Below are 16842 nucleotides of genomic sequence, written 5' to 3'. Positions count from 1 at the left end.
ATAACAACTGCCGATTAAAATATAAAAAAGAACGTCCAGCCACGACGCTGAATGGTGCGTGACTAAGTGAAACTCGGGCACTTAGCTGAGTTTTTTCTTGCCAAAATAGAGAGCGGGTAACGTATCTACCTTTTTATATATCATAGGGTAAAAGTGAAACTTTCCGAACACTGCTTTATACCTACTCGACAACCGACCGTCACGCGACATGCGCTACACAGACCAAAAAGTTTGAGACGATGTAATAAAAGTTTCACTTTAATAAAAATGTTCTTCAAGACATTTGCAAATGCCGCAGTATTTCGTGGGTTTACGTATTATATTGCGAATGTTAGTGGTCGTCATTGCATAGGCCATAGTTCATTGGGGCAAAAAAGGATTATAGTTATTACCTTAGTTAGAGTATAATATAATATAAGTATACTCTAAGATAATTTTACAGACTGTGTAAATCACAGAGATAAATAAATCTTTTTAAAATAGATAATTTTATTTTGTTTAATAAATAATGTTAGTGGAAATAAAAGGCAAGGATGAAATAAAAAGACATTTAATAATATTATAGAATTTAATTAGGGTACATACAAACATTTTGTAATGTTGGAGTATAATGATCAAACTAATAAGCACTTTCGTAGCTAGTGACAATTTGAGTGTAAGTAGTTCTCATTCTGTTTAATTATAATATATTAATTAAGAGAGGAGTCAGTGTAAATTAGCGATGCTTTAACCTTGCTGTTATAAAAATACATCTATTATTACTTCTAATTACAATTATATGAATAATATTTATAACCCATAACAGAAAGAAAAATACTGCAGTCGGTTTCCAACGGTGTTATATACAAAAGCGTTCCGTAAATCGATAATCGTGTAAAAGACTCCTCCCGCTCGTTATAAATATCGTGACCGTACCTAGCGTTCGTCATCTTATTTATAAATCGATTAAAACATTCCATAACTATTTACTCTATGATAAAGGAAATCACACTGATATTTCGAAAGCCAACAAAACGAACATAACGAAGCGTCCACTAATAAGTGTTAGCGAAAAACAACGAAGTAGAATCCGGTAGACGCGTCACCGGTCTGACCCGTGACTCGTTGCGACTCCATATTTACATTGGACACTGTCGGCGGTCGGCCCGCTCGGCGCGGCGGGCGCGGGGCGGGCGCGGGGCGGGCGCGGGGCGGGGCGGCGGCGCTGGGGGCGCGCGGCGGCCGCTCGCGCTCCTACCTGCCCTCGGGCATCTGCCGCGCCGCGCCGTGCGCGCGCGCCGCTGCCTCCTGACACACACCGCACTCATTAGTTACACAACAACTTGCAGTTAAAAATATACATGCTGCTTTATACAATAAAAATAACTGCGTTAAAAACAACCGACTTCACAAACAGAAAGGTGAAAAATAAAAAAGATTTCATATTATTAATTACTACTTACATATTATTTAGATGTGCTATTTACCTAAAAGGTTTGATGTCGGTGTACGGGCTTAATACATACTAAGTGCTTAGTGTTTGGCACCGACTTCAAACCTATTTAATAAATAGCACATCTAAATAATATGTAAGTAGTAATTAATAATATCAAATCTTTTTTATTTTTTACTTTTCTGTTTATGAAGTCGGTTGTTTTTAACGCAGTTATTTTTATTTAGTACTTTTTAGTGTATTTTTCAACACGAATCAAACGAGCCCAATCTCGATATAATTGAGTCACTATATTACTGAGTTCCTAAGGCCACCTTCCGATTCCATCATCAAATCAGCTCTATGTCATGATAATGTTTCATCGCTATCCAATTTACATAAGTACATATACAAAATTTCAGCTCAATCGGTTACCGGGAAGTGAATCAAAGTTACTTGCTACATTTCAATGAAGTCATCGAGTACAGACAAAAATGCTCATAAAATAAAATCTACTGGGTTTATCCGAATAAAATTTTTATGGGACCAATTCGACACCATCCCGCATCGAATAAAAAAAGAATCACGTAAATCGGTTAAGAAACCTAGGAGTAATCGGTGTACATACATACAAAAAAAAATTATACCGGCCGAATAGGCATGACGAAAGATTTTCAAACCCTCTTCCATAATGTGTGTATACGTTTATTAAACAAGAAAAACCCTATATTTCGCTAATATACTTAAATTTAACGAATATAAAAGCCATTTTTCAAAAAATATTTATTAACTGTGCTAAAACAGCTCACAGGTGTCATGGCGTAGGCGTGACGTCACTCTTACGTAAATACGTAATTATCTGTATGCATAGCGAAGTAAAATTAAACAAATATTTAATTATAAAGTGTTAAAGAATCTTATTTCAAAGTTTATAAGTGGTGTGCAGTATTGCAATGTGAATCTACATAAAAATAATACCCAAAAAAAGTGTTAGTAATTGTTTAAAGTGAGAAAATAATATGAAATGATTGTATGACGCAGAGAAACCCGAACCACATATTCGTGAATTCGCAATTATATTTCTGTTCTGAGTCGATAAAGCATACGTGAAAAAATAGAAAATAAATAAAAATGCGTATTCTCAGCATATTCATAACAACAAAATACACCTGCCGCGAAGTTGTTGTGAGTTGTTTACGTAGACGTGACGTCACGCGTGTTTCAGTCAAAATGGCCGACTGCAGAATTTTAATGTTTTATTTTATTGATAATCTCATTAATCTTAACGTTTTTAATATTTCTAAGTCACTATTTTTAATTTATATATTATACATTTTCCCTTAAAAACACTAATTCGAACATTTATGGATACTGTCGTCATGCCTATTGATAACCTCCTCGTTTTTTTGGAAGTCGGTTAATAATTCAGTGATAAGTGACGTGAACATAATGTTCATGTATTCTTATTTATTTGTATAATTCAAATGCATGTATAATCTATAAATAAGTATGATCAATATATTAAATACTATTTGTCTTACCACAAAAAACTTTAAACAGGATTAAATTTTAAACGCGGGTTCTCTTTAATCTGGTTTTGTCATATTTAACAAAGACACCTATTAAAGTGTTTAAAGTTAGACTGTGTTTAAATTGTTTTGTGGTAAGACCATTTGTTTTTGTATATTAATATTTAAAACTAATATATAACAGCCAATTTTTGTATTATATGTATATTTGGTGACTTGGTGTGGATGATCCTTAGAATGGATGATATACAGGACAGAATACAATCAATGAATTATATTTAGTTTTTATTTTAGTAAATCAATATTGATTTTGATCGATAATGATAGTGATTGGATTAACCATCCATCATTTTAGCTCAACAAGCGTAACATAAAGGTGCCAAATATTAGTTAAAAAAAATAAAAAATACTTTGTTTTGAATTTTAAGTCTTATAAAGTTTTTAAAGAATAGAAAACTTCGATCACGAAGCTGGATTTGGATTTGAATAGGCACGGTCAACAGATACGAACAGAAGCAAAACCCTCTTCAAAACATTCGAAACGATACACCCACGCATACTTGCGCAACAATGAGATTCCTATGCGGTCATTCAATTAGGAGTAGTGGGTTTGGCTACTGTTTGTATTCTGTCGTTTCGCCACAGTTATACCTTGGTGCGTGGCGCGGGCTTGGCGCGCGGCAGGGGCGGGGCGGGCGCGGGCGCGGGCTGCGCGGGTTGCGGCTGCGCGGGGGCGGGTTGCGCGGGGTGCGGCTGCGCGGGGTGCGGGCGCGGCGGCGCGGGGGCGGGCGCGCTGTGGGGCGGCGGCGGCGCGGGCGCGGGGGGCAGCGGCGCGGGCGGCGCGCGGCCCAGCGACGCGAGCAGCAGCCCGCGGAGCAGCGCCGCGCGGCACTCCGTCTCCGCCGTCTCCGCGCCCTCCGTCGCTCCTGCACACATTCGGATAGAATAGCACTATAGCATTGTACTGTGTAGTGATACACATACACATACATATTTGCAAGTATCAACATGTAATAAATTAGCAAACATTACACAAATAAGTTAAGATTTAAATATGCACATACAATATAGTATATAAGTCAATGTTGTAAATACAGGTATTATAGAGTCGTCATGTAGACATTATATTTCGTTGTTTTATTGCCATAACATCAAACTCTGGCAAATACTGTATAATAGTACAGTAGCAAAATATAATTGTAGAATATTTATAAGTTTTCTGTATGCAATAAAAATAAATAAAAAAATAAACAGGCTACACTATATGTGTGTGATTATATGATTTCATCTAATGGTATAAAATATAAATTGATTATATCGTGATGAAAGATAACTTGTGAGTTATCTTGATGATGTGTCACTACGTGCATATAACCACTAACTTTACATAGCAGCATTGATATGGATTACATCTACTTCTATTTTGTCCAATTAGAACTTCAATATATGTAACACTTTGCTATAACCAAAATAAAATAATTCTATTACGTAACACATAATATAAATATCCTCCACCTGACAACCGCGATCAAAGTATAATTCACAAATAAACAATTTCAGCATATTATAGTAGCACAGAACAGTAAAGTAGATAGAAGTGTGATGTGGGCGTGGCCCACGTGTCACTTGTAAGGTAAGATCACCTAACTTGCTCTCAGTTGTGCGCAGAAAAATATTCGAGTCGGTTGTCAGCTGTCAAACCTTTTATCCATATTTATTAATTAATTAGGACGTGTTGTTCGGTATTAGAGTGCAAAAATGATAGCAGACGAAATAATATCAGCAATGGAGGCATTTCATACCATCGGTAAGTCTTATTTTTATTTATTTTACATATATTATTTTATGTTGTAACTTCGCTTGTAATTTGTCAAAATTGTATACAAATATCTAGTCAAAATGAACCTTAATCCGTAAGAAATTAGTACTATTATAGATTGAACAGCAAACAAGACTTTCTGGAATATTATTGCAATAAACAAACGAATGTAGCGTTAGTGTTGCTTGTGGCGCATATCGACAGTATCGATACTTTAGAAAAGACAAACATTATAAATATAAAATTTTATTTTATTTTTCCTTAGCTTTCATTTGTCCAATTTTTTTTATAGATTTCCCAAAGAGGCTAATTTAAAAGAAAAATGGATAAATGCAACGTTAACAACGAGTTAACTGGATGCCGAACAGCACAAAGCGGTCTAACAAAGGCCACCGATACAGCAAACCTACGGCAGTTCCAAGATTTAAAATAATGCATATTTTCTGTTTATATTTTGTAAATATAGATTAAGTAATACTATTCTATTCCGTTTTTTATTTAATAATAATAATATATAAAAAGACGTACTTAGTACCAAAACATACTCCAAAATGTGACACATTATACTATACTCATATAATAGAAAGAAAAAAAATACACAAAAAATATTTATTTGTGAATTATCGATAACAAGGCTGACATCCCTCAGGGCATAGCATCAGATAAATATCAAGTTAATGTCATTAATGTTGAGTGACACAAATTTCAACCTTATCTCTATGTGTTGAGGTTCAAAGTTATATCTATCGAAAACTAACGCCCTCTGTTGTGGAGTAGCTGGATGTTTTCGAATTTGGAATTTCTGTGCAATGAGAAACAAAACAGCTAATATACCTAGGGTTGTTATACTAAAATAAACCGTAACATGGTGCGTTAGGGTACATATTGAAATGCTGAATTTATAACCTATAGTCTGTCCACTAGAAGAATTGCTTTTTGACAGCTCGACGGGTGATACCAGAAGTGATGTTCAAAAGATCATCGATTGTGATACCATTTCAATTATAAATTCAAAATATTATCATAAATCGAATCAGGTACGTGAATAATAATTACAACGTAAACGTACTAATAAGATATGTAATAATAAGACCACATATCTATGCATTGTATGTTAAAACTAAACTAAACTAATATTTTATTATTTATTGGTTTCTCTGTTACAATTTGGTTGTCTTTACGTTAAAATTATATAACATAATAGAAGAGTTTTTCTGTATTGGATATATTTTACAGAGTATTTCTATCGATTATTATAATCTATCGACCCATCATTGAATAATTCTGTGTAGACATCACTAAGTGGGCGGGACCTGTCCATGAAGTACGATAATTATTTGTATGACATTTTAACATAGACAATACAATAGGCGTGAAGCTGTCAAAAAGCAAATAATATAATGGACAGAGTATAAGACAGTTTTTACTCAAATTAAGCCGTCCAATCAAAGGCATAGATAGTATAACTATCGGTTTAAATGTGTGGGTTTGGCGACACTGGTTTTCATAGTAATTATGACATTATAGCACTTCTATTTGTTTTTAATGTTCTGTGTATAGTAGAGTCATTTTAATAGGCAACATTTGACAGTTCAACAAAATTCAACAACATAACCTAGTAACGACGACATAGAATAACATGATATTTCGTTTTGTTAGAACTGCACATTTGCTTAACTTATTTCAATTACGATTACATAATAATAATGACCGATACAAGTTATTTTAAGATTTGATTTGATTTTACTGGTTAACCATTCTAAACATAATAAACAATTTCTGATTTAAACAACTGACGTCACAATGCATTGATAACTTGTGAATAAAAATTAACATAAATTAATAAATGCGTTGTGTTTTTTTAATTATGTATTATACTTGTCTTATTTTGCTCCTTAAATTTACGAAAGAAAGTATATTACTGGGACAGGGATTCGCCTGATGAATTTAAAATTGACATGTGTTTCAAGTTCGATTGACAAATGTTTCAAGTCCGTATCGGTTAATTCACTTTAATCGATGTTGAAGTGAAAACTTCTTTAGCGGCGTTGAGCACTTTTTCTGTAATGGGTATAAAATCTTAAACTCGCGTCACGTGACCTGATCGAAAAAGCGTAAGACGGATACCATTCCAAAATATCAAAACATGCTCAACGTCAATAATCAAGTTTTCACTTCTGCCGGCACTCCCGGAGTGCAAACAAGTCTTTTTTCTACGCAGTTTTCCTCTCTTTAAAGATAAAATTGATAGGTTCGACTATAAAAGTATCACTAGTTCAGTACACATACCAAGGAAGCCAGCGAGCAGGAACTGCGAGTCGGTCGCGTCGTTTGCGTGCGGCTGCGCTGCGGCGGGCTGCGCGGCGGGCGGCGCGGCGCTGCTCGCGCTCGACGCGGCTGTGGGCCGCCGCGGCAGCCGCTCGAGCTGCTGCCGGGCCGCCTGCACGGGAATGCGGCCATTAGTTATGTGGAAGCGAATATAACTATGCATGTTTGTGTATGATATTTATTTAGTTATTTTAGCAGAAAAATTCGGATATCGCAGATCCATTTGTTAGTAAAAAATAAAAAAACCTAAGTATTGTTAGTATGTAAGTAATTGTTGTATATGTTAGTAATTACATCTAAAAAACTAAAAACTTAGTCCACCATAGGACACTATATATATAATATTATTTAGTTAAATATAAGTTACATATTATGTAAAATTGAATTGTAATGTTGATATGATTTTAAAAGAGCAACTATGGAGTTTCTGGTTGGTTCTTCTCCATAGATACTGCTTTCCGAATCGGTGGTAAATGTTAAAAATAGAGAAAGAGAGATGCACCGAATATTAGATTCCTATCCGGTATCCGGCTTATCCGGCTCCTTTTTACTATCCGGCCGGATACCGGATGGTAATGTACTATCAGGCCGGATACCGGATAGTAAACTTGGTAGATTTTATTTTTATTATTTTTAACGAAATTGTTTCGTGCTGACTGACACGATAAAAGTGTCTGTCTCTACCAAGAACTGTGACCGCGCGAACGTTCACTACGAAACAAGTCAAAACCTGCACGGCGCGGGCGGCGTGCCGGTGCGCGACACGCACCTACGAAACTCAAAATGCCACCGGCCGAATATTCGGCGGCCGGATACCGAACATTCGGCTTGTGGTCAGGCCGAACATCCGGTATCTGGCCAAACAAACTATTCGTTGAAAGTGCTTCGAAACTACTTCTAAAAGAAGTCTAATTGAATAAATAAATGTTTGAGTTTGTCATATACACAAGAGTATTTGAAAACGAAAAAAAAAATGACTTTTTTGAATGCAAATGACATTTATACTGTTTAAATTTACTGATAAATCACTACTTTATCTTGCCTGACGCATCAAATTTAAAATACAAACAAGATCACAAATTCATTCAATTAACAACCATGACGTCACAACATGGCGCCGAATCGATCCTATTCTTGTATCGCATAAGGGTTGCCAACTATACTGTTTTAAACAGTATTCTACTGTTTTTCACTAAAATATACTTTTTACTGTTTAACAAAAAAAAAGTATACAATATACTGTTTTCAGCATCAAAGTGCAGACACATTATTATGTGTTATGGCTTTGTCAGACAGGACGCGTACTTAGCGCGCGTCAGAGCGTTAAGTTGACGCCGCGATATGACGCTAAGATGTGTTCTACTACCATCGTAGAATACCGTCAAACAGAGCGCCGGCGCTAGCAGTACGCAACGCTCTGTCGCGGCGTTAGGACGCTTTAACGTCGGGTGTTGTATTTTTTTACAAATTTTATTTTAGCGTCGGAGTTAATAGGCGTAAAATAATAATAAAATACTGCATAATGACCGAAAATTTGATAGAATTGGTTAGAAAATATCCATGCTTATATAATACGAAGGATAGTTCATATAAACTATAAAGATAGATCAATGAAGGCAAAATTGTGGGCACAAATCGGAGAAGAAATTAATAAAACTGGTAAGTAAAAAATTCTTTCGACTCCGGAGTTAATATCGCTGTACCTTGGTTTGTTCGTAAGTAATAATTATGTAAACAACATGCAGCTTTAATAATATCAATTGCTGTGTCCTAACGCGCGCTAAAGCGTTCTGTTTGACTTAAAACAGGACGCTGTAGCGCTACTACGCAGCGCTAAAATACGCGTCCTATCTGACAAAGCCTTTACATTTAGACGCTCACAATTTTTTTTTATTTAGTCAGAGGGCGCACACTACAATAAATACTGTTTGTTTTGCTAAAATACTGTTTAATAATCTTCATAGACATGAATATACTTTATTTCTTGTAAAAAAATATGGCAACCCTTATTGCATAGTACTATACACTCACAGTGGCCTGCTGGCGCTCGAGCTGCAGCTGCATCTGCAACTGCTGCAGCTGGCTGGGCGTGTTGGGCTGGCCGGCGCCGCGCCGCACGCCCGACAGCTGCGACAGCAGCTCCGCTATCGGGTCCACCACCGCGTCGCGCGACGACGGCGACAGGGACGATATGCCGCCGCTACTGGAATGTGCACTTATTTGTGAGAACATTATATAATAATCACAGATCACAGAAGCTAAAGGGAGATATGGTTAGGGGGCGGGGCCGGTGTCGCAGCAATATGCCCAAAAAAAGAACAAGCTGTAGTGGTGCTGTATACGTACGTCACTTACAATCTAGTGTGCGAACGAATAGTCGCTCTCATATTTTTATGTGATGACACGCACACAACGCGAAGTATTGTTTTGATTTTGTTTACTGCAGTTGTGTGCGTAAATTTGTAATGAGACACGGTTTCGTACTCAGCGCAAGCGATTGGCATCTCTCTAGATCTCTATGATAATAATAATAATCACAACACAGTAAAATTCTCGAAAGGGCCTCTGCGTGTTGGATCCGTGTCCCCACGTAAGCCTTCCAAAGGTCCGAGTACCGTCCTTCTGGTGGTACCCGAGTATTATGGAACCGAGAAACATAATAATAACTTTATTGACATAAAGAAATAGGTACAGCTTATATATGAATCCATAGGCTCCTGAATTAGTTAAATACTGTGTCTCAAGAGCCAATATAGAAACCACGCTAGTCTTAAGCTATATTGGCAATGTACTGTAATCACAGAGATTTACACTAAAGTACTAGCTTTGACCTCTTGGTTCCGCTCGCGTTCGTATTGTTAATCTAAACCATTTACAAACCACATTAATACAAAAAAAAATTAAACTAGGTTTTGTGAAAACACACACAGAAGAGATATTTGTTACCGTAAAATTGTAAACATCGATAAATTTCACATCGAACACAGCGAAAAATAATAGCAAATGTCACGATCACAATTTTTCGATCATTAGGAATTTCGATAATTAGATTACAATAACGGTTTTTACAATCTTAATAGGACATCATGACATAAAAAGATGCAGATATTGCAGGTCACCTAACTGAACTTTTATATTTGTGTGATATTTCAAACAAAATTATTGGATAGATTTTACATGAAGATCAACAAACATAATCTATTCAACTAAATATTCATTAGCTGACTACAGTACCAACAACCAATGTAAATAAAATAGCCTTCATCTTTAAAAATTCAATTCACACAAAAATTACAATACATAAAAAGACCATAAACGAAAAACTTATTACACATACCGTCTTATTACAAAACACAGACTAACTACAAACCAGGTCTAAAGGGAGGTAGAACCATGGTCTAAATAAAAGTCTTATTAAAAAAGACGGGTTGCATTCCGGGAGTGCCGGCAGAAGTGAAAACTTGATTATTAACGTTGAGCATGTTTGATATTTTGGAATGGTATCCGTCTTACGATTTTTCGATCAGGTCACGTGTCCTGACGCGAGTTTAAGATTTTATATCCATTACAGAAAAAGTGCTCAACGCCGCTAAAGAAGTTTTCTCTTCAAAAACATGTCTTATTGTCAAATCATAGAAGTTAAACCACGACAATAGATATATATATATACCATAACCAATATACCCAGACGGGTATAAATCATGTTTATTTAAGTTTTGTAATAAGACGGAAATGCATGAAACCTAACAACTTATTTATCTACATAGTAAATAAAACCCATGTGACTTACTACCTAAATTGCATGTTGGTGCGTCGCGGACGGCTCACGCCGCGGCCCGAGGGCGGTATGCGGCGCACGCCACCGTGCCTGATGCCGCTCGGCTCGTCGTGTTTATGCGTTAAGGAGTATTATTTCATATCGATTATCTTAAATCTATTCAAATATTACAAAGAGCAAAGATTTACAAGATTGTAATGAATTGGCCTAAAAAATTGCTGGACTGATTTGGATGAAACTTTGCACAACATATTGTCTAAAATAAAAGTACACACCTCTTAATCTTAGTAAAATACATAAGTATATCCCCTATGTATAAATATTTTAAAGCTAAATATCTCTCTGAAAAAACAATACCTTTTTTAATTTACTTTTAAATAGTTACAACAATTTAGTTGTATTTATAAATTTTATTAATTTGATATTTTTGGTTTTATGGCATTCAAATGCTTTATAAATATAAATTTATAATGAATAGAAAAAATTCGATCACGAGGCGGGATTCGAACCCCATCCTTTCGCGCCAATCCGGGGCGGATGCCTGATCAACTCAGCCACTCGTGACCCTTTGATGAGGAGGGTCTTCTTTATAAATTTATATAAATTATATTATACAATATTGTATGCATGAGATTATTCATGAAATTAATGTTCTATTTAAAAAGGATATGAGAAAAGATATAAGATCCCTAGGTCCACTGCGATGCTCGAGTGTGAGATGTCCTGCAAAGTCATCTGTTACAAAGTTGGGCTCTCCACCTGGCATTGACGCACATACTGGACACACCACCTAAAAATATCGAATAATAATTATTATTTGGAATTTTCATTTTAAAAATAAGGTGCTCTGATATAATTATGGGTGAATTTCAATAATGCTGACATGAAGCTGATAATATTACAAACAATTCTTATAATTTTTGAAGAGAAATTAAATCCTCTGAAGTGGATTTTACTAATTTTTCAACTAACCCTACATATGCAATTACTCACGATTTTTTTAGTTGAAAACAAAATTATAATAATTTTCTATATTTATTACATCATTCAATTAAATTATTAATAAAGGAAAATCATTTTGTACAATTACAATTTACAGTCATTACCATCATCAGTCCATTGTGTTCCCACAGCAGGGAAAAGGACAGATATAACAGTATAGTTAGTACAAAATTAATAAAATTTGCCAGCCTTTAGCAGCAATTAAAAAAAAATCTAATTGGGTGATGAAAAGAAAGTTTCTCATTTTGGAAAGTTTTGTCCCTTTTATATTATTGTAAATGATCTTTGTTTTTGCCACTTCAATAAGAGAATCATTGATATTTAAATGTTTTGCTCAATAAATGTTGCAACAAAAGTGTATTTTTTATATTTTATAGTAGAGATCAACATCACAAAATACAATATATAATGAAATCTCTCCATAATGACAGATGGATATTTTACATCAAACAAATACATATCAATAAGATATTATAGAGATAAAACACACATTTATATGAACTATTTCAGTCGGCATCAGTTAGGGAGCATCCATAAATTACGTGAGGTGTTTTTGCCCATTTTTTGACCCTCCCTCCCCCTCTGGTGAGATATCATGAGATTTGATTGAACCCCCTCCCCCATCCCCCCATCTCACGTGAGATTTTTCAAAATGTGGGTTTCTTATGTTTATTTGTCATTGTAAAAAGAAAAAAAATCGCTTCGTGCTTTTGTTTACGACTAGTTAAAAATAGTAATTAATATTGCTGAAAGTTATAATAAGGGCCGATTTTTCAATGCTTGGATAAAACTTATCCGTCCAATAAAGTATTACACGATAATATTAAAATGTCACGTAAGCTGTCAAATACGGGCAATTAGAATACGTTTTTAAAATGGTAGTTTTATACATTATTCGACGAATAAGTTTTATTCAAGCATTGAAAAATCGGCCCTTAGTGTTATAACAAGGTAACAATAGAATATTTAAATGGATTAAATGGACCAAAAGAGTATAATTTGTTTTGTTTCAATTAAAAAAAAATTGCGTGATATTTGCCGACACCCCCCCCTCTCCCCAACGTAAGGTTAGATGAGATTTTACTCGACCCCCTCCCCCCCTAAAACAACTCACGTAATTTATGGACGCCCCCTTATCTAAATAAAAATCTAGATCTCAAAAAAATATTGTACTTGATATTTCAAACTAAATGTATTTTATGCTTTGATATTTCTTTAAAGGTCATATAGCACTGGTTATCACTACATAGTATAAAACAAAGTCGCTTTCTCTGTTCCTATTTCCCTATGTCCCTTTGTACGCTTAAATCTTTGAAACTACGCAACGGATTTTGATGCGATTTTTTTTTATAGATAGAGTGATTCAAGAGGAAGGTTTATATGTATAACTAGCGGTCCGCCCCGGCTTCGCCCGTGGTACATATTTACGTTTTCTCTACATAAGAACCATCCTCGTACTTCAAGGAATATAATAGAAAAGAATTATCGAAATCGGTTCAGCCGTTCACACGTGATGCCGTGACAACGCGAAACGGGTGCGGACCCGCCGCCTTTTTATAGCTCCCGCCGCGAAGCGCGTCGAACGCGGCAACTGATACACAAAAATAATCCTTATGGCATGATTCTGTAATTCACGCGCGATGACTTAAAGCGTATTTCATGTATAACTTTGGTGTTTCTACACCGATTTACATGATTCTTTTACTATAACCTGCCCAGGAGTATGAAGAATAATTGTGCCAAATTTCGTTAAAATCCGTCGTGTAGTTTTTGTTTCTATAACGAATATACAGACAGACAGACAGACAAAAATTTTACTGATTGCATTTTTGGCATCAGTAGCGATCCCTTATCACCCCTTCATAGTTTTTTTTTAAATATATTTCATGTACAGAATTGGCCTCTCTACAGATTTATTATAAGTATAGATAACATCCATCAAATAGTGGAGAAGTACCTTTATTTTTGAGGTTTCTAATGTGATGTCGTAAAAAATTACATTGTTTCCGCTTACATTGCAAACGCTGGCTGAACCCTACGAGTTTTATCAAAATAATGTACTAAGTATTATACACATTGAAAAGGTCTACAGAAAAGTCCGCGGTGGTATATGTCTATCTCTTATGGATAACCCACAATAACTTTTTTTTGTCATTTACTTTTTACAACAAATAATGGCTTATTTTCGAAGCGATTTTAACCAATACAGCATTAATCCTTAACCAATTAAATACCTTGAATACATTGTTCATTTAATATAGATGGCCCTTTACACCGTATGATTTTTAGTGAATATTTTCGAAGATATTACAGATTTAAAAATTGCGGGACGTAGCGTTTGCGGCGATACTGGCCGGCCGTCTGGATATATATTTTATATCCGTACGAAGCCAGAGCAGGCCGCTATATTTTTATATATGTACAACGTTCACAGTTTTTCTGTAGTGTATTTAGTATCAGCATTGCACCCGTGCGAAGCCAGGGCGGGTCGCTAGTGATATATAATTTATACTTTTTTTTTTATTGAACTGCATTTTATAGTTAAGATTTTTAAATAAAGCACACAATTAATTAAATCTAAAATAGTTGTGATAAACTATCACATTAATCTTATGTACATACTGCCAAACTTGTGTCTGAGTGGTCCGCGGTGACATGTTCCATGAGCCCTGTGTCTGTGAATCCCATACGATTGCAAAACGGACATGTGTAAGCTTGAGGTTGCTCCAATGCTAATGTCTCTCCGCCATAGTAGAGATCTGAAGTTTAACAATGTTTACATGCAGTTTAATTGTGTCCTTATGTATTAGATTCTTATAAGTTGTTTAGTGGAATACAGGTATATAGAGTAGTACTAGATTTCCGCCCGCCGCTTCGCCCGCGTTTTCAAAGGAAAACCCGCATAGTTCCCATTCCCGTGGGATTTCCGGGATAAAACCTATCCTATGTGTTAATCCAAGTTACCCTCTATGTGTGTGCTAAATTTAATTGTAATCGGTTCAGTAGTTTTTACTTGAAAGAGTAACAAACATCCATACATCCATACTTACAAACTTTCGCCTTTATAATAGTAGTAGGATGGGTAATATTTAGAAATAAATTGTTAATATTCTCATTGAAAATGACCAGACGTTGATACATATTTATACAAACCTTAGAACCAGTTCAAGATAATAATTTTTATTATTATGAGTAATCTTTTTACAGATAAAATAAGGAAATTTTAGATTAATTCTTATTGGTATAAAGTTAAAGTTAGATTATTATACTTTATTGTTTCCACTCTAAACTGTCAAGTAATTCAATTATGTGACTACATTATAATACCTTCTTTAAAACCTATGGTTTCACTTATATAGCATTTACATATTGTATCAGACTATGCCTAAATTGTAAATATATTAATAAACTTGATCAATCTAAAGAATCGATTAAAAACTACAAAAAAGCATCATATAATATTAGGTTGTACACTATTATTGGTACATTTCTAATAAATTTTTATGCCATTTCATTATAATTCTGCTTTGCTTCGTACATATTTATACAAATATAAATCCTAATAGATTTCAACAAGAATTTGACATGCTTCTCAATTTATAAAAATATTTATTATGTAAAAAAGCGAATTTTGCATGAAATATATACCAAATCAATTTAACTTGTTACTAAAAATATGTAGTAATAAAATATAACGTTTCTTTTTGGCGAATGTAGGCCAAGTCCATTATTCATCAATAATAAATGAATTCTTACCAAAATCGCTCCTAGAAAGTATGCATTGCATTGGATGTTCTGTTGTATGTTGATTTGTGGTGGCGCCGGACTCATAGCAGGCAGCACACAAGTCATAATCGATGCAAATCAAACATTTGTATCGTCGTCCTCTAAAGTTATTTTTCAAACAAGAATCACAGCTGACTCCTAAAATTACGAGATCAAATAAAAAAAGAATCAGTACAGTATAAAATTAATCCAAATGATGTATACATTTTATCGAAGTAGTTAATTCCTTCTGTTTACAATTTTTCGCAAAGAAATTTATTGTGACAAAAGCATAGCACAATTTTGATTATCATTACCTACCTTCATGGCGATTCATTTTCGCCAGAAAACGTCGCCGAGACAAACAAATCTTGGCACTAGAATTATCGCTACTATATGAGGTATTTATATTACTAATCTAAAATAAGTAGCACAACATCTATTATACTAAAATACAAGATTTAAAACAAAAATTTCCAAGCAAACCTAACCCAACCAGGCCATAATGACGTCACATAATGACCATGACAAGTGTTACCAACTTTTAAAATTTCCATCATCATTATCACAGACTATTTAATTAGTTATAGATTATATTCAATTTTACATAGACTAGTTTATAAGTTTGTGTATTAAAATTTGATTTTTTTTGTACCTTCGACGGTTCGATCCACGATCGACCTATGATGTTACGTCCAATCACGCGTCCAATACATAATAAAATCTTTTCAATAATGATGATTCAGAATAAATTTTTATTGCCATTAATAACTTAGACAGTAGAGATAAACTACGATAACATGGCGCGCCCCTCCAAAATTCAAAACGTTTGAAAGTATTTGTGAAAGTATTTACAATGCACCACCAAGATTCACAACGCATGTGTGCGTAATGAGACGGCCGTCAAACAAAAACAAATCCACGGATTTGTTGCTCGACTAGTCACGCTCTAATCGCTCATTAATATTAGTAATGGCGCTGCACTGACGCATTCTATGAAAACGACACGTGCGATGTCTTGGGCGCTCGGCAACTTATGATTAGTTGACCAACAAATCTGGACGTAAAGTACTAAAGACGAATACGTACAACTACATACAAACTCCTTCGTTAGGATGTCACTACACACATTGAAACAGTAATTTGGAGGGGCGCGCCATGTTATCGTAGTTTATCTCTACCTATACTCTGTAGAAAACTGTATTTATTA

At 35.0% G+C, this 16842-nt stretch overlaps 1 protein-coding gene across 2 annotated transcripts; it reads right to left on the bottom strand.

Annotated features, from left to right (window-relative positions):
• Positions 1-1198: 1198 nt before the first annotated feature.
• On the bottom strand, positions 1199-16149 carry Kcmf1 (Potassium channel modulatory factor 1). Of its 2 annotated transcripts, none has more exons than XM_089708194.1 (9): positions 15954-16149; positions 15624-15791; positions 14490-14626; positions 11537-11655; positions 10878-10976; positions 9119-9290; positions 7049-7199; positions 3592-3866; positions 1199-1287 (listed from the first exon to the last, which is right to left on the bottom strand). In XM_089708194.1, exons 1-9 carry the CDS (start codon positions 15967-15969, stop codon positions 1234-1236), a joined length of 1191 nt encoding a protein of 396 aa, XP_089564320.1. In that variant the 5' UTR covers positions 15970-16149; the 3' UTR covers positions 1199-1233. The 2 variants fall into 2 exon arrangements, with proteins under 2 accessions (XP_089564320.1, XP_089564321.1); XM_089708195.1 differs by having other exon boundaries at positions 10881-10976.
• Between the last annotated feature and the right edge of the window lie 693 nt (positions 16150-16842).

This window comes from Colias philodice, chromosome 20 (genome assembly GCF_061535455.1).
Source record: "Colias philodice isolate Cphi_HAF_F1 chromosome 20, ilColPhil1 Martin Lab GWU primary, whole genome shotgun sequence".
Classification (NCBI taxonomy): domain Eukaryota; kingdom Metazoa; phylum Arthropoda; class Insecta; order Lepidoptera; family Pieridae; genus Colias; species Colias philodice.
This window is presented reverse-complemented; position numbering and strand designations above follow the sequence as displayed.

Excerpts from the sequence above, each read along its gene's own strand:
- Kcmf1 (XM_089708194.1), bottom strand. Across the intron at positions 7,200-9,118 it reads TCGAGCGCCAGCAGGCCACT|GCGGCCCGGCAGCAGCTCGA; the intron begins GTGAGTGTATAG and ends ATTCCCGTGCAG. Across the intron at positions 1,288-3,591 it reads AGCCCGCGCCACGCACCAAG|GAGGCAGCGGCGCGCGCGCA; the intron begins GTATAACTGTGG and ends GGTGTGTGTCAG.